Source organism: Canis aureus, chromosome 16 (genome assembly GCF_053574225.1).
Source record: "Canis aureus isolate CA01 chromosome 16, VMU_Caureus_v.1.0, whole genome shotgun sequence".
Lineage (NCBI taxonomy): Eukaryota > Metazoa > Chordata > Mammalia > Carnivora > Canidae > Canis > Canis aureus.
In genome coordinates this window covers 11,030,580-11,054,132 of record NC_135626.1, presented here as the reverse complement: position 1 = coordinate 11,054,132, position 23,553 = coordinate 11,030,580, and the positions used below count along the sequence as shown (strand labels likewise).

Below are 23,553 nucleotides of genomic sequence, written 5' to 3'. Positions count from 1 at the left end.
GTCTGAGAGCTGGGCCGGTAGAGAGGGTGGGCTGTGCTGGTTGGGGCCCAGAAGGATGGAGACCTTGGGCATAGCAGGATAGGGGGAGACGGGGCTGACAGGGAGGCAAGGGTGGGTCACCTGAGACATCAGAGCCACCGTTTGGCTTTCAACTCAAGGGTAAGGAAGCAGGATAAGGCCCCAGAACTGGCTCACTGAGGAAGAGGGTGACCCCTCATCTCGGGGGCCAATGCCATTGCCTTGGCAATCAGGACCACGCCCTGCTCCAAGTGCCTCAAACTTCTAGGGAAGGAGGTCCTTTCTCCAAGCAGGAAACTAGGGCAGAGAGATTAAAGCTTGACCTAGGTCCCAGGCAAGTACCCAACAGACCTGGAGGCGGGTGAGCCCCAGAGGCTGGCTCCTACTCTGCCACCGGCCTTGGCCTGTCCTGCACGCTGTTGGCAGCTCTGAGATGCCCACAGGCCCAGAGGCCCCTCTTCGCCCCTGCTGCTACTGAGGGAGCCGGTCAACTGTCACCTCTCACCCCTGCCATGCCCTGCCCAGCCTCCTGTGACAAGTAACAGCTGAGTGCACAGTTCTGAGTGGGGCCATTCTGCTCTCTCCAGCCCCACTTAAGCCCTGGCCACAGGGAGGGGCCTCTGCAGACAGTTGTCACCCTGCCCAGCAGGCACGGCTCTTGCTGGCCCCTGGGGCCCCAGAAGGGACATCCCTGCTCTCTGCAGCCTGACTGGGCATCCAGGATTTGGGGGACGTCTTGTCACCCGTGCCCTGGACTCCCAGGATGGCTCCCAGGTGAGAGGGCGCAGAACCTGCCCATCGCCAGACCAAGGGAATGTTCCCAATCCAGTGTCCTCTGCTCTCCCAGGGATTCCAGGGGACAGGGGCTTCCTGGGACAGGCAAGGCAGGATGCAGAGGGCTCTGTTGAAGCCCCATCCCGTCCTGGATCCTGGTGGCCCCAGCCTTTCAGCCCCCAGGGCAGTCTGTTCCCCCTGCTGGCTTAGAGAGCCCGCCTCCTCCATCCTCACTGGGGCCTCGTTGTGTGCCTGTCCCTTCAGTGATGAGGACCTCAAGGGGAGCTCCATGCTCCTGGGCAGGGAGCAAGGATCTCTACGGGCTGATGGGAGAAGGGACCAGGATGGAGAGTACTGAGGACACTGACCTCTGAGCATTAGTGAGCTCTGGCCTCTGCCAGGATGCCCTGGGACTGCCCTTGGGCCGCGGGTTGCTATGGAGATGGGAGGTGGTTACACGGGAAGGGGTCTTGAAAAACACAGCAACAGGAGAGGGATTTCAATTTGCACAAATCCAGATCAGAACTATCCCCCCAATTGGGCTGAAAGCACCACATCGCCTGCTCCAGCGAACCCCAGCCCCTGAGTTTCACAAGTGGGATGGTTTGGCTTTGTTTCTGACACCCTGGACCCATGGGAGGCCCTGGGGGGATGGGGAGCCCCCTGGAAGGCACCCAGAGGCCAGGAGGCTGTGAAATCCTAGCTTACAAACTAACACAGAATCCCTAATTTTGTCCTGAATCCTCCTACTAACATAAAATAACAGTTGCAGTTGCCAAAAATATACGAATGAAATTATGAGAAGATGTGCTAATTTCTCCTACACACAGTGGCGGGGGTGGGGGAGGTCTTGCGGCCTCCTCACTGTGAAACACCAGCTTCCCCAGGGGCCCCGGGCTTATGGAAGGCCTGGCTGCTGGGGTGGTGAGTGACAGCCCCGGGGACATCTGCAGGGAGGGGCCCTGCGCTCACGGCAGACACAGGCAGATCTGCAGGGGGGGCGCAGCCACACAGGCCCCACAAGGCCTACTCACCGGAGCTGTGCCTTGGGGAGTAAACCATCCCGGCCGCTCCCAGCCCTGTCGCTCCTGGAACACGCAGCCTCTTGCGAGTAGCTCCTGGGTAGGGGTGAGGAACAAGCACCCTTCAGGCGGGGCCAGACTACCCCCCGCAGGGCGGCGAGTGACCAAATCAGCCGCTTTATACCCCAGGGAGCAGAGGGTAAAGAGGTCCTCGTACCAGAACCAGGATCCAACTCCTGCCCCAGAGCCCCAGCCCAGCACCCCCGGCCCTGCTCCAGGAGCCCCCAACCTACCGACACATCTGCTAGGGACAGAACTGCATCCCCCAAATTTCTATGTGAGAGCCCTAATCCCCCACTGGAACCCCATTTGGAGATGGAGCCCATGAAGAGGGGGTTAGGGTAGAATGAAGGCATAGGGGTGGGGCCCAGTCTCCAGAACAGGGACAGAGGAGTTTCTATGGTCTCAGCATCCCCACCCCCAGTCTGTGCTATCTTGGTGTATTCCCAGGAGAAGCGGCGACAGGGATGCAACAGGTCTCGGCACACCCATGTGCACGGCAGCCGGCAGGTGGAAGCCACGCCAGTGTCCACCGACAGGGACAGGCGGGTAACCGAGCCAGCATGCCGGCTCGGCCCAGTAGGACTCAGTCCTAGGAGGCAATGGAGTCCCGACACGCCATGTACCACGGGCCAGCCTCACACACAACAGGCAGAGGGAAAGAAGGCCACATGCGGTGTGGCTCCACTTACGTGAAATGTCCAGAATGGGCAAACTCACAGAGACAGAAAAACACACCAGTGGTTTTCGTGGGTGGGGCCGAGGGCAGGGAGAAAGCCCTGCGTCACAGGCATAGGGTCCCCTTTAGGGGCGAAGAAACTATTTCCGGAACCAGGTGGTGGTGATGGTCACACAGCACTGTGAGTGTCCCTAATCTCCCTGAATTTTAGGCTTTAAAATGGTTAAAATGGCAAATTTTGTGTTATGTGTACTTTACCATAAGACAAAAATGTAACAGATCTAAATTGGTTTCCTGGGCCCGGCTCACACGTGCAAGCACGAGGACCACCCACACAACACCAAATGATTCTCAGACACCAGGACCATGGCCAAGAATCTGGCTCCATTCCGACACTGTCTGGCCGTGGATGGCATCAGAGTCCCCAGGCCGGGGGCCCAGGGCCGCGAGACTATCCCCACTTCCCACTCACAGCTGTCACTTGTGCTTCAGACCGACCAGCCCTGGGTCAGGACCCCATCCTCGGGTTGGATGGATTTGCTAGGGCAGCTCACGAGATTCAGAGAGAGGTTTTACCCGTCGGATTGCTGGTGTACCGTAGGTTATGGGTCAGGAACAGCCAGATGCAAGGGGGGCGTAGGGCCAGGTGTGGGGACGGGCTCCAGGAACTGCTCTGATCAAATCTCTTCACTCTCGCCGGCCCAGAAGGTCTCTGCACCCCTTCCTTGGGGTGTTTACGAAGGCCTCATTATGTAGGCGCGACTGATGGAATCAGTGGCCGCTGGTGATGGAGTCCACCTGCAGCCCAACATCCTCCCCAGCAGCCGGCCCGGCCTGGTGGGACTGGAAATTCTAATCCTCTAATCATGCAGCATCCAGCCAGGTTCCCTGGTGGGCAGCCTCTATCCTTAGGTTGGGCCCTAAATCATCCCATTAACATAACAAATGGCACCTTTATGGATCTCATTCCTTAGGAAATTCCAAAGCTTCTGAACTCTGTGCCAGACCCAGAACCAGGCAAAGGCTAAATACTTATTTCTTATTATAAGTCACAATATCACAGGGACAGTCAGGTACCATTGTGGCAGATTTCTTTGAAAATAAATTTGGTTTGGGGGGAAAAAAAAATCTCCGCTCCCATGTTTGGAAGAGCCCTGTGTCCACCGGCAACCCTGGTGGACTGGCCAAGGGGCCCAGAGCCCAGGACTGAGCGGCTTCAGAAGCGGGGTGTGGCAGGGCCAGGCCTGACGGATGGTCGCCCTAGGGCCCGGACCAGCTGCGTCTGCCGCCTCCCGTGGACCACCCAGACCCCGAGCAGGCAGACAAGTGGCCGAGGTCACCCTGCCAACGGGCGACACCTCAGAAATGTCCTCCTTGGACGTCCAAGGGGGCAGCAATCGAGGATACAGAACCCCACCCCCTCCCCGCAGTGAGTGATAGAGTCGTGTGCACCCAGGGAGAAGTCACCTCCCCAAGGAGGGAAGATTGGGGGAGACGGGGTTGGCTCCTCTAATAAAACAATCCATGGCTGGGAGGTGTCATGGCCGGGGTGGACGAGGTGGACGAGAAGTGGAAGCGTGGGTGAACTGAGATTTCTCCCCGGGCAGGGGGGCTCCTGTCCCTGCCATGTGCCTTTTGGGCAAAGCTGTACTCTTCTGAGTGGTGCTTCCGAGCCCATCTCCTTGCACAGCCATCAAGCGAGCCCCGTGTTTGCTGGGGAGGCCCTGGAGCTGTCAGTCAGGATTGCGGGTGGTGAATAAAGCCCCGCGCAGACTGCAGAGAGCAGGAGACGTGTGTGGCCCGAGATCCTAGCTCGCCCTCTGAGCCCAGAGGCTGGGCAGCCTGGGAGCCCCAGTCTCTGGGAGGTGCAATGGACACTGGATCCCTCTGGGGTCCAGGCTCTGGAGTCCCAGATGAAGATTTCTTTATTCAGCTTCAGTGTGCCTGCTCCATCAGCCTGCCCTCCCGCCTCCCCTCCCTCATCCACCCCTTCAACAAACACTCCCTGGACACATACTCAGAGTCAGGCTCTGTGCTCAGTGCTCAGGAGCCAGAGAGACCTGGGGCACAGCTCCTGCTCCCAGGGCTCTTAGATAAGCAAAGAGTGTGTGGCTGGGAGCACAGGGCAGGTGCCCGGGGTGTCGGGGGCCAGGCCTTGGGCAGGGCGTCTGACAGCGGGTTTCATCATACAAGCAGAAGTTTGCCGGGGAGGAGAGGCACCCAAAACAGGTTCCCCAAGCAGGAGCACGTCTCCCCGGCATGTGCACACCTGCACTGCACCTGCCACTCAGAACCCTTGCCGTCAGTAGTCGGGGAGGAGGGCTCCTGGGTATGTGCCCTGAGCACATTCTATTCGCCAGACCCTGGGAGTGAATGGGCCCCCTCATCGCCTTATCCACCCGGGAACTGGGGTGCCACGTGCCCTTCGGTCACCCCAGTACCCTGGACTCCCCGAGCGTCACCGTGCCTGTCTAGGTGTGGTACCTCGTGCAGGGGGTCTGTTCTCATGTTGCGTCCTGCCAGGGGCTCATCGTGGGGGAAGACGACAGAGTAATTCTTGGCATAGGACTCGTGGCTGCGCTCGCGAATCCAGCGGCGGTGGTCCGTGAGCAGGTGGTGGAAGCGCCTGTCCAGAGGGAAGGGCCAGTCACTGCCTTGGGTGCCTGTTAGGGAAAGGCTGGCCCAGGACCCAGGGCAAAACTGGACCCCCGTCCCTCCACCAGAGTCCTCCCCACCGCAGTGACTTGGGTTCAGGAGGGGGTCCTGGGCTCTACTCTCCCACTGGGGAGCCTTGGGCAGCTCAGCATTCTCACCGCCCCCCCAACACCACCACATGGCCGTCTCCTCCAGCCTTTTGTGAGCGCAACCGCCCCGCCACCCAGGGGCTTGTCCATCTGCTCTCTTCGGACAGCCGTAGCTGCACAGCTGCTGTCCCTCTGGTTGTCAGGGCCCCAGCTCCACCCACACACAAACCCACTCCGAATCCCCAGCTTGGACCAGCCTCCCCGTCTGTCCCTTCCCTCACGGTCCACCTGCTGGCACCTCGTGCATTCTCCAGGCCTGCCTCCTCATCAGCTATGTCCTCCCCTGTGCTTTAGCCTCGCTGTTGCCTGCCCGAGCCCCACGGGGCCAATGGACTCTTACTTTGCACATAGTTCTAGTGAGCATGATGTTCTGACTGGGGCAGAGGGTGAGGGCTACAGAATTGAGCTTATTATTACAGAGATTATCACTAGTCACCACCATGATCTCCGGAGCCCCTTTCAGGCACCAGGCCCAGGGCTGAGTGCCGTCTGCAAGAACCCTGGCTGTTAAGCTTCAGAGTGGCCCCCCACGGATGCCCCTGGTTTGACCCATGTCACATGAGAGGGAACCCAGCCTGTGCTTGTGCTGGCCACCACTGAGCCAGGAGCTTCCGGGACAGGCTGCAGGAGCAGGAGCCACGGAGCCCGGCTGAGGGGTCTGGGGAGGGCTCCTGGAGAAGCAGTGAGCCGTGGAGCTTGGAAATGCACGGCAGGCTCTGGAAGGGCTGAGGTGGGGAGGACAGAGACCAGGAGGTCAGCCTTCCTGGTCAGACTCACCCCCAGTCACTAGGAGCTGACATGATTCTCCCAGGATGAGACTGGTGACCTTCCCAGCTGCTTTGGGAAGGTGGGTCTGGGTCTGGGTCAGGGGACAGGGGTGGGGCGGCTGGGGGATTTGGAGAGAGCTGGATCTCCTTCCTCAGGCCCTCTGGGACAGAAGAGGAGAAGCTGGACCCAGGGCAGGTGTGGGTGATCCCTACACCAGCAGACAGGGCCCCTCTGGCAACCTCCCAGCCGGCCAGAACCTATCTCCTCTGCTCACACCTGCACGTGCACGTGTGGCAGGGACATGGGCTCAAGTGCAGCCAAAGCACGAGCACAGATCAGCAGGGGAAGGGACCTCCCTGTGGCCACACAGCCCTGGCTATAGTGTTCCTCCCGTGAGCAGGTGGGCAGGGGGCCTGTGGCCAGGACCAAGGCCAGGGCTGGGGTCGAGCCACCCTCCTCACGCAAATAAGGAATGACTCCTCCTCCCCAATTCCTGGGACCCCAAGGACTTTCACTAGAAATCACAGCCTGCACTCCGGACCTACACCAGGCACCCAAAGAAGCATTGTATGTGTGATCCTCGGGGCACTTCCGAGAGGTGGGTCACTGCTCCCATTCCACAGATGGGGAAACCACCTGCCCAGAGGGTGGGTAGACTAGTTCATGGCCCCTACCTCTACTCACCAGGCCTCAGCTCCAAGGGGTTCCATCCCTGTACCCCCTGCTGCCCAACCTATTACTCCCAGGCCCCAGCTCCTAGGGGTTCCTTCCCCATGCCCTCTGCCACCCAACCTGTGACCCCCAGACCCCAGCTCTTAGGGGTTCCTTCCCCATGCCCTCTTCCACCCAACCTGTGACCCCCAGGCCCCAGCTCTTAGGGGTTCCTTCCCCATGCCCTCTTCCACCCAACCTGTGACCCCCAGGCCCCAGCCTACTCTATTGGCCATAAACCAGTCACAGAACACTCCTGTTGAGGAAGGTAGCTGATGGAGGGAGGTGGGGGGGAGGGGCTTCGAGAGCAGCGTTGGGGTCTCCACCAGCCCAGACCTAGGCGGCCTGCTGAATCCAGGACTGCACACCCCCCTCCCTGCAGAGCCTCCCTCAGCCCAGGGGGGGTACGGGCATGCCAGCTCCTTCTGCAGCTGTGGACGCCGTGGTACCTGGGAGCTGCCCACCGAGGCTTGGTGTGAGGCCAGGTGTGAGGCCAGGAGTGAGGCCAGGTGTAAGACCTGCTGTGAAGCCAGGGGTGAGGCCAGGGGTGAGGCCAGGGGTGAGGTCAGGGGTGAGGCCAGGGGTGAGGTCAGGAGTGAGACCAGGTGTGAGGCCCAGTGTGAGGGCAGATGTGAGGCCTGGTATGAGGCCTGGTGTGAGCCCTGGTGAGCAGTCTGTTTGAATGCCAAAGCCCTCACTGACACCAGGGAGGCCGGAAGCTGCATCCCTGTGCACCTCAGCTCCCACACAGAGGGACTTCAGGCAAGCAACCTCCCCCATCGGTGCCTCCTTTCACTATTTGTAGCAGGAAGGGCTAGGACTGGCCCATCCCGAGGCCCCTTGCAGCTATCATTTCTGGAACATTCCTCTCTTGGGAGCGTGTGGGCGCAGCCCCAGACGAGCTCTGAGGCAGTGACAGAGTAGACTGCTGTGCCAGGCGCCATGGAGGGGGTGGCAGTCAGGGAACCTCAGTATCTGTCTGCCTGTAGGGGCCAGACATCCCCCCTCCTGCCCGGGTCCAGTGGGTGTAATGTCTTCATCAGGCTGGGAGGGGCAAGGTTGGCAGAGGGGCAGGGGACGCCAAGCTGATGTCACCCCTACTGCGGCTGGGGTCCCCCAGGGAAGCGGTCTGTCCAGGGCAGGGCAATAGCAGCAGAGCCAGCTGAACACCCTCAGGGGTGCCCCCCAAGCTGTTGCCTGGACTGCCCCTAGCAGCCCCGCCCCCTCTGGCAGCCTTCCCCCTTTCTTCCCTGACGGGTCCCTCTTCCAAGAAGCCCTCTGGATTCCAGCGAAGGCTCCTGTCTGAATAGGCCTCACCGTGCACCCCGCACTACATAATCCCGGGCACGGGTCCCGGGGCACACTCGCCTGATGTCATAGCTGTACATGTCCTTCTCCGGGCGCCCCTGGATGATCCAGTGGGCCAGCTCCTGCCCACAGCCGCCGCCCAGCATCATTCCTGGCAGGAGGGGAGCCAGAGGTCTTCCATCGGCCCCAGAGCCCCCCCTCCCCGGGGCCGCAGCCAGCATCACCCCTCAAGCCCTGGATCTCACACCCCAGGTCCTGCTACCAGGACCTCAGCCTGCCCTGCAGGGCCTCCCTCCTCCCAGTCCCCCCCCCCAGGGCTGCCACTCTCTGAGCCATGCCCACTCCGCCTGCCCAGAAGGGCTCTGGGGGGGTAGGGGGTGCAAGACGGCAGCCCTCGTGCTCACCTGCACTGTTGAAACCACAGCCCAGATAGAATCCCCGGAGCTCAGGTGCCTCCCCCATCAGGGGCTTGTGATCCGGTGTGAAGGACTCTGGAAGGAAGTGGGGCCTGAAGCTCCAGGCCACATGCACCTGGGGCAGGGTCTCTCGAGAGCGCAGTGAGCACAGTAGGGTCTGCAGCTGCCTCCTTCATCCGGGCCTTCCCCATCCTCATGACTCAGCCCAATGCCACTTCCTCCAGGGAGCCTCCCTAATTGCTCCTGCCACATTCCCCAATTCCTCAGCATTTATAGCTGGGACCGCGGTCTGCTTTGCAGGGTCCAGCTGTGTCTCACAGCTGTCACCCTTCTCCTGCCGGTGAGGGGACTCTCCCCACGCCCCCATCACAGTGCATGGCTCTCCCTCACCATGCCACCCTCTTGCTGCATCACCACCTGTCATCCTGCCCACTAGACATGAAAGCCCTAAGGGCAGGGACTGGGCTTCGCTCACCACCATGTCTCAAGGCCCAGCACAGGGCCCAGGAAACAGTAGGTGCTTGATAAATGTTCATTGAGTGACGGAATGATTCTATGTTCTCTGGGAGAGGGACGGGGGCTTCTGTTCCTATCTGCTGCTGGCGGGCCACAGGCAGAGACTAGGGCATGGAAGGCAAGGGACCCTCGGGCATCATTATGAAGAGCAGAGCTTTGCAGCCACAGTCCTGGGTTCGAAGCCTGCTTTACCCTTTCCTAGCTGTGTGACTTTGGGCCAGTTGCTTCATCTCTCTGAGCCTTCATGTCCTCATCCGTAACCTGGGGGTCGCGGATCTTACTTCTAGGGCTGGGGGTCATCCCACCTGCAAGTATGTGCAGCCCCTTCTGCGTGTGCCCGGGCTCGGCTCATCCCTCAGGGAGCCGATGGGAGAGGACACAGTAAACACACACATCAGCAAACAAAAGAAGACATAGTGGGAGAAGGGGCAGTGAGGGACTCCTAGGAGCCCTTCCTTGGTCACCTGGGGCACAGATGAGGAGACTGCGTGGCACCGGGTCTGATATGTCCCCTGTACCCCTGCTGGTGATGCATCGTGGAAGCAGGTGCACCACTCAGGGTTGCCTGGCCCAGGCTGAGTCCCTAAGCTCTGTGCAGCTCTGATCCCTCCCGGGTGGGGCCGGAGGCAAATCTGACCTGGGGGCGGCATCAGAGGCTACCAGTCTGGGGGATCTGGGAGAAACTTCCAAACAGCTGGAAAGGAGGACACCCCGGAGGTCAGAAAGAAGACGCAGGGTGGCCAAGGGAGGATGGAGGAGGTAGGGCAGAGAGGGCAGGGTCTGCAGGGATGCTGCACCCGGAGCAGCAGGAGGGGGGCCACCCAGTGTGGGACGGGGGCCCTGTGTGGTCACCCCGAGCACCCCGGCAGTGCTGGGAATGCTTCTGGCGGCAGCAGGCAGATGGGAAGCTCGGAACAGCCTCACGGGGCATGTGAGGAGAGGGTTTCAGGGGACGCGTCTCTTGAATGTTTAATGAATGACTCAAGGCTGAGCAACACGAGGACGTGGAATGACGGGACTTGCAGACAGGTCCCCCATGGGACCTCCGTGCCCTGGACTGGGAGCTCTGCCTGCCCTCAGATTCCCCAGAGTCAAGGGGGCCTGGGACTTCCGAGTTCTGTTCCGGAAGCCAAAGGCCATTGACCGGGCTTGCCCTCCCTGGTGGGGAGGGAGGCTGATTTCCCCACAAACCCGGCCTCCCAGGCAGGAAACCAGACACAAGATGTCCCCGCATGCACATCGCCCCCAGATAGGGCTTCATGGGGGCAATGACTCCCCAGTATAATCAAGCAGAGGATGCTCCCGGGTGACTTGTGCCCCTGGGATCGTCTCAGGCCTGAGCTTCTCACTGTCAGCACCTCACAAGCCTGGGGAAGCTGCAGGGAGGGCAGCAGTGAGTCCATGGCTGGCACCCCAAGTCCGGTGCTCTGGGGCGCTTCCATCCTGCCCACTACGGCTGGGCTTCCTCAGAGCCGAATGGAGGAAAGCAGCCGTGGCTGGTGGTCGTGTGGATGCCAAGTGCACCGGGCAGAGAGGGCTGGACCCCTGTAGGCCACAGGCTCCCGGCATCAGAACCTGCCCCTAACTCCCTGCATGGCTGAGGACAACCCCTCACCCCCCGGCCTCTGGCTGTCCCCCTTCCCTCAGGGGACTCACTGCTGCAAGCCCACCCAGCCATGCCCTGCACCCTACATGTGGCTTCTCCTCCTTGCTCCACACCCGCTGAGCGTGGGGCAGGTGCTCTGTCACCCATTTCACAGATGAGGAGACTGAGGCACAGGGAACTTGAGTCTCAGACACAAACCTGTCCCTTCAGACAATACCTCTCTTCCTAGCCCTGATGTGGGCCAGGCTGGCCCTGCCCACCTTCTGTCTTCCTTGAGGATTAAGGAGGCGTTGTGTGTGCCAGGAAGGCAGAGGGGGAATAGGACAGGGGTGATGGATCTCCAGCTGCACGCAGCAGGGATGACCCAGGTCCACACCTGATGCAGGCAGTTCTCAGCCCCAAAGACCCCAGGCCCAAGGCCCTCCACTCACCTGGACCACAGACTGTGGACTTGACCCCCGTCTTCTCCAGCACAGGGACGCGGTTGATGGCACCTTCGATGTGCTGGGTGAACACCTCCCAGTCCAGGTCGAAGAGGCCGAAGGCAAACTTGTCTGACACCTGGGGAGGCCGGTAGAGGAGTGGCCTGTGACCGCCACCAGCGGGGAGCTGAACCTGGCCAAGCCTGCTCCAGGTGAGAGCCAGGCCAGGCCCCCCAGGCCTCCTTCACTGGCCCCCTCTCCTGCACCATCCACCCCCCTGGGTGTGGCCTGCCTGCCCCCCATCCTCATGCTGGTCCAGGCCCACCTGCTCTGTGCAGGATTGTCGCAGCAGCCTCTACCCAGTCACCCTGCACCCCCCACGCTCCTTCTACCCATTCCCCTAAGCCAGACATGCCCTCTCTTGCTCTCAAGCCCCCCATGGTTCTCCATGACTCCCTGTGGCCCACAAAGCCCTACAAGGGCAGGCCCTGTCCATGTCCACGTCTACCACTAACCCACAGCCACACTGACCTTCCTTCAGTTCTTCAAGAAGGCTAAGCTTGACCTGACCTCAGGGCCACACCGCCCACCTGTTCCGTCTGCAGGACTCTGCTCAGACATCAGCTCCCCGGGGACCCTGCCTGAGCACAGTGTGAAGGACATCCTTCCACACCACCTTATGAGGCTTCTTCCTAACCTACTGGCTCCATTCAGCACACAGATCCCCATTACTTCTGTTTGTTGTGGGTCTCCCCACCTAAATAGAGGCCCCCTGGGACAGGGACTTTTATGTTGGTCTCCCTCTGTCCCCAGGAAGTAAAACAGGATCTGACCCAGATTCCATTTCTGCATGAATCCAGGAGCAAGAGCAGCCCATGCTCGTGGGGGCTGAGGGGGCCAAGGGGGCCGTTGGACCTCACACAGCCCCCGAAGCTGCCAAGGGAGCAGCCAGGCCTGAGGAGACACCGCTGCCACAGGGTCATTTACTGTGGACACAGGGCTTTAACGTTTTCATCCTCCAATGCCATTATTTTACATTTCTGTAGTTTCTCACCACTAATGCTGTGAGGCAAGCCCTCTCCCTGCCCCAGGTCTGCATCTACCTGTGTTCCAAGTTCAGAGAAAAATGAGTGAGACCCTTCTGGGGCCAAGGGACCTGCCATTTCTCAGGTGAGCACCTGAGGAGCTAGCTTCCAGAGGGTGGGCTTTCTGGAAGAAGTCTTCTTCGTGCTGAGACACGCCCCAAACCACCTCTTGAGCCCTGTTTCTCACCTCCTCCCAGAAGATTGGGTTAGCCTCATAGCCGCCCACAGACAAGGCATCCCCCTGGAGGCGGAGGTAGACCGAGGCATCATGGTCGCGGACATTGGGCATGTTCTAGAAGGCAGAGCAGAGAGGCCTCGGGGTCAGCCAGGGCTGGGCAGTCACAGGCCTGCGGTGGCCCATGGTGCCTCCTCCCTGGACCCTGAGGACAGAGTGTACCTGGGGCCTCAGGTTACATCATGGACAAACCCCTCTCACTACAGTCTCTCCTTCCCCAAACCCCACAAGGTGATAGCAATGATGTAAGAAGGAGAGGAAGGACGGGGAGGGAGGAATAAGATATAACCCACAAAGCTAAGAGAACCAGGGAGAGGCAGGAGCACACAGGAGGTCTCAATCTACACTGCCGGACACAGAGCGGAAACCAGCACCTTAGCTCGGGTTTGGGGAGGGGAGAATGTGGAGGGCGGGCCAGCTTGCTACCCTTCTGGTCCCCTCCAATCTGTAGCATCCTGGCTTGTGGCAACCCAGCTCCCTCTGCAGGGGCCTGATGGGCAGGGTGCATGGTGTATGTGTGTGTGCGTGTGTGCACGCATGCATGCACACATATGTGTGAATGTGAGAGTTTGTGTATGTGTATGCATGAATGTAAGTGTGCACTTGTGTGAGTGTGAGAGAAAGAGTATGTGTGAGAACAGAAAGAAAAGACCCAGATCCCCTCCACCCCCACCCAGCACAGCCCAGAGCCAGGCCTGGGGACAGCTCCAAGGTATGGAGAAGTGGGTCCCCAGAGGCTCCAGACTCAGGGGTAGTGAGGAGTGGGCCGCTGTTCCCCCTCTACAGCAGCCTGGGGACTCCACTTTGGAGACACAAAGTGGTCTGTGGAAGGCTCCAGATGCTGACACTAGGGCCCCTTGCCAAAGAGAACAGCTCACCCTTACCCCTGGCAAGATGCCCTCCTGTCTTCCTTCTCTAAGCCTCCAGTCGGCCTGTGGAAGCTCCCCCTGAAAACCTGCACCACACACCAGCAACTAAAGTGCTAGGACAAGATTGGGTCCACAGAACGAGGTGCCATGGGAAAGGAATCCCAGGTCAAGAAACATGTCTCAAAATGAGAGATGCTTATCAAAATGAAAAATGCAACAGAAGGGTCAGATAAGACAATCTTCTATATACATGCCTAAAAAAGATGAAGAAATTGAAATCAGGAAAGAAAAATTAAGGAAATCACAAGGTCAGCCCTAAAGGTCCAGAAAGACAAAGAGAGGAACTGGAGTAGAGGCACCATCTAGGACAATTTCTCAGATTAAATACCATGAGTCTCCATATTAAAGGGCCCATCAGTGGGGCTCCTGTGTGGTTCAGTTGGTGAAGCATCTGCCTTCAGCTCAGGTCATGATTTCAGGGTCCAGAGATCAAGCCCCATGTTAGGCTCCCAGCTCAGTGGGGAGACTGCTCCTCACTCTCCCTCTGCCACTCCACCTGCTTGTGCTCTCTCTCTCTCTCTCCCTCTGTCAAATAAATAAAATCTTTAAAAAAAATTAATTAAAAATAAAGGACCCACAAGTACCCACCATGCCCTGTGAATGGAGGCTGTGGTGCAGGCTGTCCCTGAGGCCACACTGGGGTGAAACATCAGAACACCAGATGAACAAGTGGGTCCTAAATAATGGAACAGCATCCCTGGAGGCCGAAGGACCTGGAGCCAAGAGTTCAAAATTCTGATAGACAATTTTGGATGGAGAATTCTAGACCCAATCAATCCATCAATCAAGTGTAAGGAAATAATGAAGATTATTTCAGATATAGATGAACATGAGAATATTTATACCCCACATGCCCCTTCTCAATAAGCAACCAGAGCACATGCCATGAATTCAAGAATTCACAGAAGAGATGTGAAGATGTGAAGAAGGTCCCAAGGTCACAGGTGAGTAGAGGCCACAAGGCAATCAGTTGGGAGCAGAGGAGATCAGAAGAGCAGGAGGGTTCTTCCAGGGGAAAAGAATGGGACTTATAGATTGTATGTGATTTCCCTGATGTGCGGAGCTGGACAGAACATGCTCTTGAGAGGTAGTTGACAGGACAGATACGTTGAAATGTTTGGGAGAAAAATGTGACAGTTAGAATATGAATGCAAATATCCTCAACAAAATACTAGCAAAGTGAATCCGGCAACATATCAGAGGATTAAATACCATGTCCTAATGGATTTATCCAAGGAATGCAAGGTTGGCTTGACACCTGAAACAAGTCTACATAAAACACCAACCATATCAACACAGTAGGATGAAAACCAAACATTTCAATCGATGTTGGGAAAAGCATTTCCAAACCTTTCATGACAAAAACATCAACAATCTAGAAATGGGAGGGAACTTCCTGACAAAGGGTATCTAAGAAACACCCACAGCTAAAACATACTTATTTTCAGCTTTTCCTCTAAAATTAGGCCAATGGAAGGATGTCTACTCTCAGCCCTTCTACTCAGCATTGTACTGGAGGTTCTAGCCAAGGAAGCAACTAAGCAAGAAAAAGTAATAAAAGGCATCAAGTTTGGAAAATAAGGAGCAAAACAATCTTTATTTGCAGATTACATGATCTTGCACATAGGAAATCCTAGGAACGCACTCAAAAACTATTACAATGAACTGAATTGTTCAACAAGGTGGCAGGATACAAGGTCAATGCACAACAGACAAAAGCTATTCTCTTGTTTTTCATTTCACTAATGATGAACAATCAAAAAGGAAATTAATAATTCCACTTACATCATCAAAAAAAATTTTTTAAAATAAGTAATTATTAATTATAATTTATTAATTAATAAAAAATAAGTAAACAAATTTGGGAGAGAAAGAGAGTCCGCACACAAGCAGAGGGAGAGTGAGAAGCAGACTCCTTGCTGAGTAGGGAGCCCAATGCAGGGCCTGACCCCAGGACCCCAAACTCATGACCTGAGCTGTAAAATCAGAAACTTAACTGACTGAGCCACATTAAAAATAAAAAAGAATTGGGATCCCTGGGTGGCGCAGCGGTTTGGCGCCTGCCTTTGGCCCAGGGCGCGATCCTGGAGACCCGGGATCGAATCCCACGTCGGGCTCCCGGTGCATGGAGCCTGCTTCTCCCTCTGCCTGTGTCTCTGCCTCTCTCTCTGTCTCTCTGTGACTATCATAAATAAATAAAAATTAAAAAAAAATAAAAAAAATAAAAATAAAAAAGAATTCTTTTTTTAAAGATTTTATTTATTTATTTGTTTATGAAAGACACAGAGAGAGAGAGAGAGAGAGAGAGAGAGAGAGAGAAACGTAGGCAGAGGGAGAAGCAGACTCCATGTAGGAAGCTGGATATGGGACTCAATCCTGGGACTCTGGGATCATGCCCCGAGCCAAAGGCAGACGCTCAACCACTGAGCCACCCAGGTGTCCCTCAGAGAATTTTTAAATACTTATAAATAAATTTAACAAAAGAAGGGCAAAACTAGTAATCTAAGAATTTGGCAACATTTTTGAAAGAAGTTGCAGAAGACCTAAGTGAATGGAATGACATCCCACGTTTACAAAATGAAGACTTGGCTATTGCTAAGATGACAACGCTTTCTGAATTGATCCAGATTCCACACAATCCTCATTAAAATCACTGTTGGCTTCTTGGCATAAATTGACAATCTGAGCCTAAAATTCATAGGAAAATTTAATTTCTGACCCAGAATATTTAAAACAATCTTGGGGAAAAAAAGGACAAAGCTGGGAGACTCATGCTTCCCGATCTCAAAACTCGCTACAAAACTACGTAATCAAGATGGGGAGCGCTCACACAGGAGATGCATCTAGATCACTGAAATAAGGTTGATGGTCCAGAAATCAACCCTCACAATTATGGCCCACTGATTTTCCACAAGGATGTGAAGGCCATGCAAGGGTGATGCTCTTCAACACGCAGTGCCGACGCAGCTGGACGGCCACATTCAGGGAAGGAAGCTGGACCCTTTCTTCACACCATACACAAACCTTAGTCACAGTGGGTCACAGACCTAGGAATAAGAGCTAAACCTATATAATTCTTAGGAGAAAATATGAGAGTAGGTCTTTGTGGCCTCAGGTGAGGAAATGCACTTCTGAAATACAACACCCACAGCACAGGCAGCAAGAGAAACAATCCACAGGTTGGACTTCACCAAAATTCGACCTTTTGTGCTGCCAACACTACCATCAAGGGAGGGAAAAGACAAGCCAGAAAAAGGGAGAAAATATGTGCACGCAGAAGTCTGGTAAGAGACGTGCACCCAAATATAACAACAACTCTCATGACTCAATAAAAAGACCAAGAGCCCAAATTAAAATGAGCAAGGTGTCTGAATAGACATTTCTCCAAAGAAGATGTACAAATGGCCAATGAGCACATGAGAAGATGCTCCACATCATCAGCCTGTAGGGAAATGCAGCTCAAACCTCCAATGAGATACTCTCCACTTCACACCCACCAGGATGGTTAGGATCAAAGAGAGAGCATCACAAGTGGTGGCGAGGATGTGGAGAAGCCAGAACCCTCCGTGCTGTGGGTGGGAATGTAAAAAGAGTGTAAAAGAGTGCACATGCAGAAATAGTCTGACGGTTTCTCAAACAGTTAAACATAGAGTTACTATATGACTCAGCAATTCCACTCCAAGATAGCTACCCAAGAAAAATTAAAACACATCTACTCAGAAATATGTACATGAATGTTCAAAGCAGCATTATTCATAACAGCAAAAAAGTAGTAACAACTCAAATGTCCATCACCAGATGACTGGATAAATAAAATGTGGTCTATGATAGAATATTATTTAGCCATTAAAAAGAATGAAATTCTGATAACATATCACATGGACAAACTTTGAAAATGTCACACTGAGTGAAAGAAGTCAAACACAAGGGCAGCCCTGGTGGTGCAGTGGTTTGGCACCGCCTGTAGCCCGGGGCGTGATCTGGAGACCCTGGATCGAGTCCCACGTCGGGCTCTCTGCATGGAGCCTGCTTGTGTCTCTGCCTCTCTCTCTCTCCCTGCATCTCTATGAATAAATAAATAAAATCTTAAAAAAAAAAAAAGAAGTCAAACACAAAAGGCCATATATGGTATGGTTTCATTTTATTAAATGTCCAGAATAGGAAAATCCATAGAGACAGAAATCAGTGATTATCAAAAGTTGGGGGTAGGATGAGAAATGGGAAGTGACAGATAATGGACATGGGATTTGGGGGCTGAAGGTAGATAGATAGATAGATAGATAGATAGATAGATAGATGTCATTACTGACAGTTACATAGAAAGCTGAGCCATAAAAAAATAAAATAAAATAAAATAAATTTTAAAAATTTAAAAATAAAAAAGAAAGCTGAGCCATTGGAAAACAACAACTCCAGGAAACACAAAAGTTGGATGCTATTTGCTCAAGACTTAATAATATTTACATTGTCAATATATTGTGAACACTGACTACTGATTTAACCAAAAAACAAACCAAAATCATTTTAGAAACTAGGTAGGAGTGGGGAGAGGCCGCATTCCCCGTAGCTCTTTGGCACTGGAGGACCTGCCTTCTTGGACCTTTACCCTGGAGATGGGCACATCGGACGTGACTCCTCTGCCCCACCTCTGAAGACACGCAGAGAGACCAAAAGGGGTAATTTGGCAGATGCCCCTCCGTCCCACCCCAGTCTCCTAGTTGTCCAGCTCCTCCATAGAACCGGAATAAGAACGTCTGCACTGAGGGATTGTTGTAAGGAGCGTGCAGGAAGTTCTCAGAAAGCGAGCACTTCAGAAATATAAATCATGATAGCATTACCTCTATTGTCACTACTCTAAAAACAAAACAAAAACTGCAGTTCCATAGAGCAGGACAGTGGGGACACCTGGTGGCCGGGGAAACCCCTGACTTTCATTCCAGCTCTGGGGTCCAGCACACTGAGCTGCCTTGCAGTGCCCACTGCGTCTCCCTCCGTCTCCGGGGCATTCTGGGGCCACCCTCAGCCCTTCCCCTCCATCACGGGCTCCTCCCTGAGCCCAGCCCCGTGCAATCAATACTCTTCTTGTCCATTTTGCCAAAAAGGAAACTGAGGCCCACCCAGCACTGTGACTTGCCTGGCTGGGTAATACAGGAGCTGGATCGCAGCCCCGGAGCCTGGGCTTTCCTACCGCTCACGCCGGAGTAGAGCAATGTCTACAAAAGCAGGCAGAGGTGGCGGGAATGCGGACTACCAGAGAGCACCGGCCACGCTGCATCGTGGGACACACACCCCAGGCCCACAGACGGAGGGGGAGCCAGACCACTGCTAGGGCCGGTGCTCAGCTCTGACTCAGCACTGGGCCAGACCCTCAGAACTGGGGGTTCCTAGGGCAGCACAGCCCTGTGGCCACCGGAGGAGGATCCCTCCCCAGGGCACAGCCTGTCCCCAGCCCTCCAGAGGCCACTGTGGCCTGAGGGCGACCCCTGGCGGCCACCCGGGAGGTCGCCCCACAGAACCAGGGAGCACGGGGCACATAGCAGCGCTCGGGAGGCCTATCCTGGCTCCATGAACCCCGTCCAGGAACAGGGGCAGCTAGGTGTCAAGGGACAGGAGCAGGAGCGGGCGGGGAGCCTGGCACTCGCCGTAGCTCCCCCACCGCTGCTGTCCACAGGCTCCCAGGACACTTTTGCTGGGTCCCACCTCACACTGTCCCACCCCTACCACCTCGGGCCCTTCTGAAGTGCCTGCAGGTCCCGGGCTGCCAGGCTCCCGCGCTCCCTGGGCTTGGGGACCCTGCAGCCCCCTGCCTGCCTCCGCAGAGCCCCATTAGCCTGCTTGGGCACGGCTCCTTCACCTCTTGGAACCTGCCCCCCAGCCCCATCCGGACAAGAACTAGGTCCTTTCCTCTTGTGTCTAGGACAGAGTCTGGGACACAGCGGTGTTTGCCAGTGAGTGAGAGGAAGGAGGGTTACCGGGAATGGTGGGTACATGGGTTAATAAGTGGATGGTTGATGAGGAAGGGAGGGAAGATGAATGTGTAGAAGGAGGGAGGGGCGATCACTGACAAGGTGACAGGAAGCTACCAGCCAGCACCACGGGAGGGTGGTGCAGAAATGAGAAGGGGAGAAGGGAGGGGGCAGGGGTGCACAGGCCCCATTTCCCTTGGCAGAGGCATCTCCACACCCCCGGGGAGGATCTGAAGGTCTGGAATCAGCCCCCCAACACTGGCACCCACGTTATATTTGGGAGTGTGCAAACACATGGGGGTCCCCTGAAGCAGCAGCTGGGGACACAGAACATGGCAAAGCACCAGATGCATTGCACCACTCAGGACAGGCTTGGGCATCACTGAGGAGCTGTGCCCCAAAGGTCAGGGGTCAGCACCATGGGGTCACTTCATTTAACGCTCACCCCATCCTAAACACCCAGTGTCATGATGCCCATTTCACAGATGAGGTGACTGAGGCTCAGGGTAGAGAGGGAACCCATAAGGGTCATACTACCTGGCAGGGCCGGGGTTCAGAGCCCGGTCCCCCCACCTCCCATAGCCTGTGTGGGGTCTGGGGCCGTCTGTGTACCTACTTGGATCCCCTCGATGCGCTCGGTGACGACGTAGGCGTGGTGCATGGCCACCAGCGGGACCTTGACTCCAGCCATCCGGCCCACAGCGCTCGCCCACACCCCTGCGGGCAGAGCAGGGACAGGTCAGCTCTGCTGCTCCAGGCGGGGCTGGCAGCCAGGTGGCCAGAGGGCGCCCCTGCCGACCCGCTGTCCCCCCAGCACATCCTGCACGTCACACCCAGGCCCCCGCCCAGAGACAGGCCAGGCTGGAGGAGGAGCCAGCGTGGCCACCGAGAGCTGCAACCCCTGCCCACCTGCACAGTTGACCACACAGGGCGTCTGGATGGAGCCGTGCTCTGTCTCCACAGCCGCGACCCGCCGCACTCCAAAGTCATCGGTCCGCACATGGATGCCGGTCACTGGGCAGTTCTCGATGACCTGGGAGAGAGGGGGCTGCTTCCAGAGCCGCAGGGGGCTCTGTGAGGGTGCTGACCACCCCTGCCACCACCGGCCACCACCGGTCCCACGGGACCCGGGACCCCTGCTCCTGCAACACTGCCAGGAAAGTGGGGTAACCACGGCGCCAGAACCTAACCCCATGCACTCCTTGACCCGGACGGGGTCGTTCTCATAAAGCGACTTTTAAAAAGCAAGGCTCACTTCCCCAGCGGATGTTAGCAGTCATCTTTGGTAAAAAGGCCACATAACAGTGTGGCTTGAGGGGGATCCCTGGGTGGCTGAGCGGTTTGGCGCCTGCCTTTGGCCCAGGGCACGATCCTAGAGTCCTGGGATCGAGTCCCACATCAAGCTCCCGGGGCATGGAGCCTGATTCTCCCTCCTCCTGTGTCTCTGCCTCTCTTTCTCTCTCTCACTATGTCTATCATAAAATAAATAAATAAATCTTTTAAAAAAACAGTGTGGCTTGGTTCTTCGTGTAAAAATATATCTTCCCAGGCGCCTGGGGGGCTCAGTCAGTGAAGCGTCTGCCTTCAGCTCCAGTCATGATCCCGGGGTCCGGGGATGGAGCCCTGCATGGGGCTCCCTGCTCAGCGGGGGTCTGCTTCTCCCTCTGCCGCTCCCCCACATGTACCTGCTTTCTCTCTCTGTCTCTCAAATAAATCAATAAAATCTTTAAACACATTATGCATATATATGTATATCTTCCTTAAAAAAATATTTAGGGGTAAAACTAAAACATCAACGTTTGACCCTCTGGGTGATTTCCATTTCTTCTTTTTTGCTCATTTGGCCTTTCCAATGCTTTCTACAACTATTTGTATATCTGGGATACAAGGTGAGACACACAGATCACGAGAGGACACACTCTTCACACATGGCCAGAGCCTCTGCGTCCTCGGGGCTGGGAGCAGGGGACACGGGGCCAGGTAGCCACCGGTACCTGTGCTCCCCGAGCTGCAGCAGCCCTGGCGAGGGTGGTACAGGTGCCGGCGGGGTCCATGGTACCGTCGTGCGGCACGTACAGGGTCCCATACAGGTCGTCCACGTTCATCAGCGGGTACAGTGCCTTGGTCTCTGCGGGGCTCAGCACATGGGACTCCACGCCGTACGCCTTGCCCAACTAGAGGGACCGAGAGCAAAGGGACCCAGCCCTCAGGGAGCAGACCTCCTCTGGCCACTCTATTCCCAGTCTGGGCCTCCAAGGGTGAGCTCCAGGAAGCCTGAGCTGGTCACCGAGCCCCAGTCACCTCTGTCCCTCGGGCCATCTCCGCCTTAGGGTCAGGAGTATGACCCAGTGTGCAGGAGCAGGCTTGGGGCTGTCCCACCCTCTCCACCGGGGTAAGACACAAGCCCTGTGACTTGCAGCAAGCTGCTTCAAGTCCCCTGGGGGAATGGGGGTGATAATGGGCTATGGGGTTGATGCCCCTAAAGAACTCAGGCCAGTCTCTGGTGCATAAGGACTTCTCCTAAAAACAAATACAAATAACCGCCCCAGGGTTTTGAGCTTGAGAATCAGCATCTCCAATCTGATCAGCTCCCAGGAGACCAACCTGTTCCTGGGTCCCAGGCCCTGACTTTGCAGGACAGGCCACAGCGTCACATCCGATTGGCCCAAGGGCAGCCAATCACGTGTCCCCGGGTATCACGACCAGTACAGGCTCCACCCAGCTAGACTGGAGCCCAGCTGGTCAGATTCTCAGTCTGACAACTGGGCCTGAAATGTGGCGGAAGCCTCTGGGCAGCTGGGGACTCCGGCTCCAAGGTTGTAGGACTCGCACTCTCCCCCTCTGTCCTGGCCAATGAGCTTGGAGCTCAGGCAGTATGGGGGCCAGCTCCAAGGCCCAGAGACCCAGACCTGTCCTGGTGAAGCCGGCGGCCCCTGCCTCCAGCCTGTCGGCACCCCTGCGACAGTGAGCTCCTGCTGGCCAGTCTGCTGGTTCTGCTCGCTGGGCCCTGAGCACAGATTCAGTCAGCCCTCCATAAAGGACAGATCGCTGGAGGAGCCCGTGCACCCCTGTCCTTGGATTTGGGGTCCAGGTCTGGCCTCTCTGGGTCAGGAAACAGCACCCGCCCATCCAAGGGTCCTCTGCAGCATAAGCCTCTCTCCCAGTCTCCAGGCCTGTCAGTGGTGGGGAGGGTGGAGGGCATGGGCCCTGCCTCCTGCGGGGGCTGCAATTTCATATTTATCCTGTCTCCCGTGAGCACCGAGCACAGTGGCGGTGACAGCTCCATGCATTGGGCCTCTCCTGTGTCCAGGGCTCGGCACACGGAGCTTCCCAGTATGGTCCCATTTTAAAGGTGACAAGGCCGAGGCCCAGGGAGATATGGCCACTTGCCCCAAGTGGCCCACCAGCAAGGGCATCTAAGGCTGATGGTGACCCAGATGGGTCAGAGCTTCTTCCCCCCGCCGTGCTGCCCCACTTCCCCCGCAGGATGGGGAGCACACACGCCACCTTGAACCCCCCACCTCTGGCAGGGGCACACCCACCGACATGAGCCTCTTGTACTCATCCAGACGCTGCCGGTTGGATGCTATGAACAGGCCCCCATTCTGGATCCAGCCTGTGTGCAGCCCCGTCTCCTCCTCCAGGTCGCGGCTCACCACACGCCTCGTGTGCGCCAGAAGCTCCACCTCCACATCGCTGGGCCTCAGCTGCCACAGCAGGCCTGGCCAGGGAGGGCCAGGGCGGCATCAGCCCCTAGCAAGGTCATGTGCCGCCCCCTCCTCCCTCCTGGCAGGCTGGGGCTCCTGACTATGAGGCAGAGGGCCTGGATCTTTCCCTGCAGCCCCCAGGGAACTCCAAGAGGTTGATGAGCAGGAAATCACAGGGTCAAAGCTGATTTGGGCACAGGCCTCCTGGCCCCAGGCAGCTCACACTGTGGTAATATTGGGGGGCCCCCATTTATCGAGCACTTACTGTGCACCAAGCCCAGGCCTGAGCCCGTCACTGGGTGACAGGGCAGCCCCAAGGCATAAGCATGATTATTTTATAGTGAAATTCAATGGCACCAAACAGTCCCATACCCAAGACAACAGAGCAGGGCATGATGGGGCGGGGACCCCAAGCCAGGACCCACAAAGCCCAAATGCAGACCATTCACCCACAAAGCTGCTGCTCCCTTCAGAGCAGTCTGGGAAGTGGGTGGCCAGGGCCGAGGCCAGTGTGGCAGTGAGGGCAG

The 23,553-nt window shown here is 56.5% G+C and overlaps 1 protein-coding gene across 3 annotated transcripts in view; it reads right to left on the bottom strand.

The window, feature by feature from the left end:
* The window catches only part of SARDH (sarcosine dehydrogenase), a 63,227-nt gene that overhangs the window by 36,325 nt on the left and 3,349 nt on the right, over positions 1-23,553 (bottom strand). For all 3 annotated transcript variants that reach the window (XR_013353999.1, XM_077851290.1, XM_077851289.1), the window contains 10 exons: positions 22,862-23,040; positions 21,314-21,493; positions 20,229-20,352; positions 19,936-20,036; positions 12,377-12,481; positions 11,114-11,243; positions 8,549-8,635; positions 8,205-8,295; positions 5,038-5,179; positions 1,827-1,910 (listed from right to left, as the gene is read on the bottom strand). Coding sequence is in view for 2 of the 3 variants with exons in the window: in XM_077851290.1 (XP_077707416.1) it covers positions 1,827-1,910; positions 5,038-5,179; positions 8,205-8,295; positions 8,549-8,635; positions 11,114-11,243; positions 12,377-12,481; positions 19,936-20,036; positions 20,229-20,352; positions 21,314-21,493; positions 22,862-23,040 (1,223 nt within the window). In the remaining variant the exon portion in view is untranslated. The remainder of the gene's footprint in view (positions 1-1,826; positions 1,911-5,037; positions 5,180-8,204; positions 8,296-8,548; positions 8,636-11,113; positions 11,244-12,376; positions 12,482-19,935; positions 20,037-20,228; positions 20,353-21,313; positions 21,494-22,861; positions 23,041-23,553) is intronic.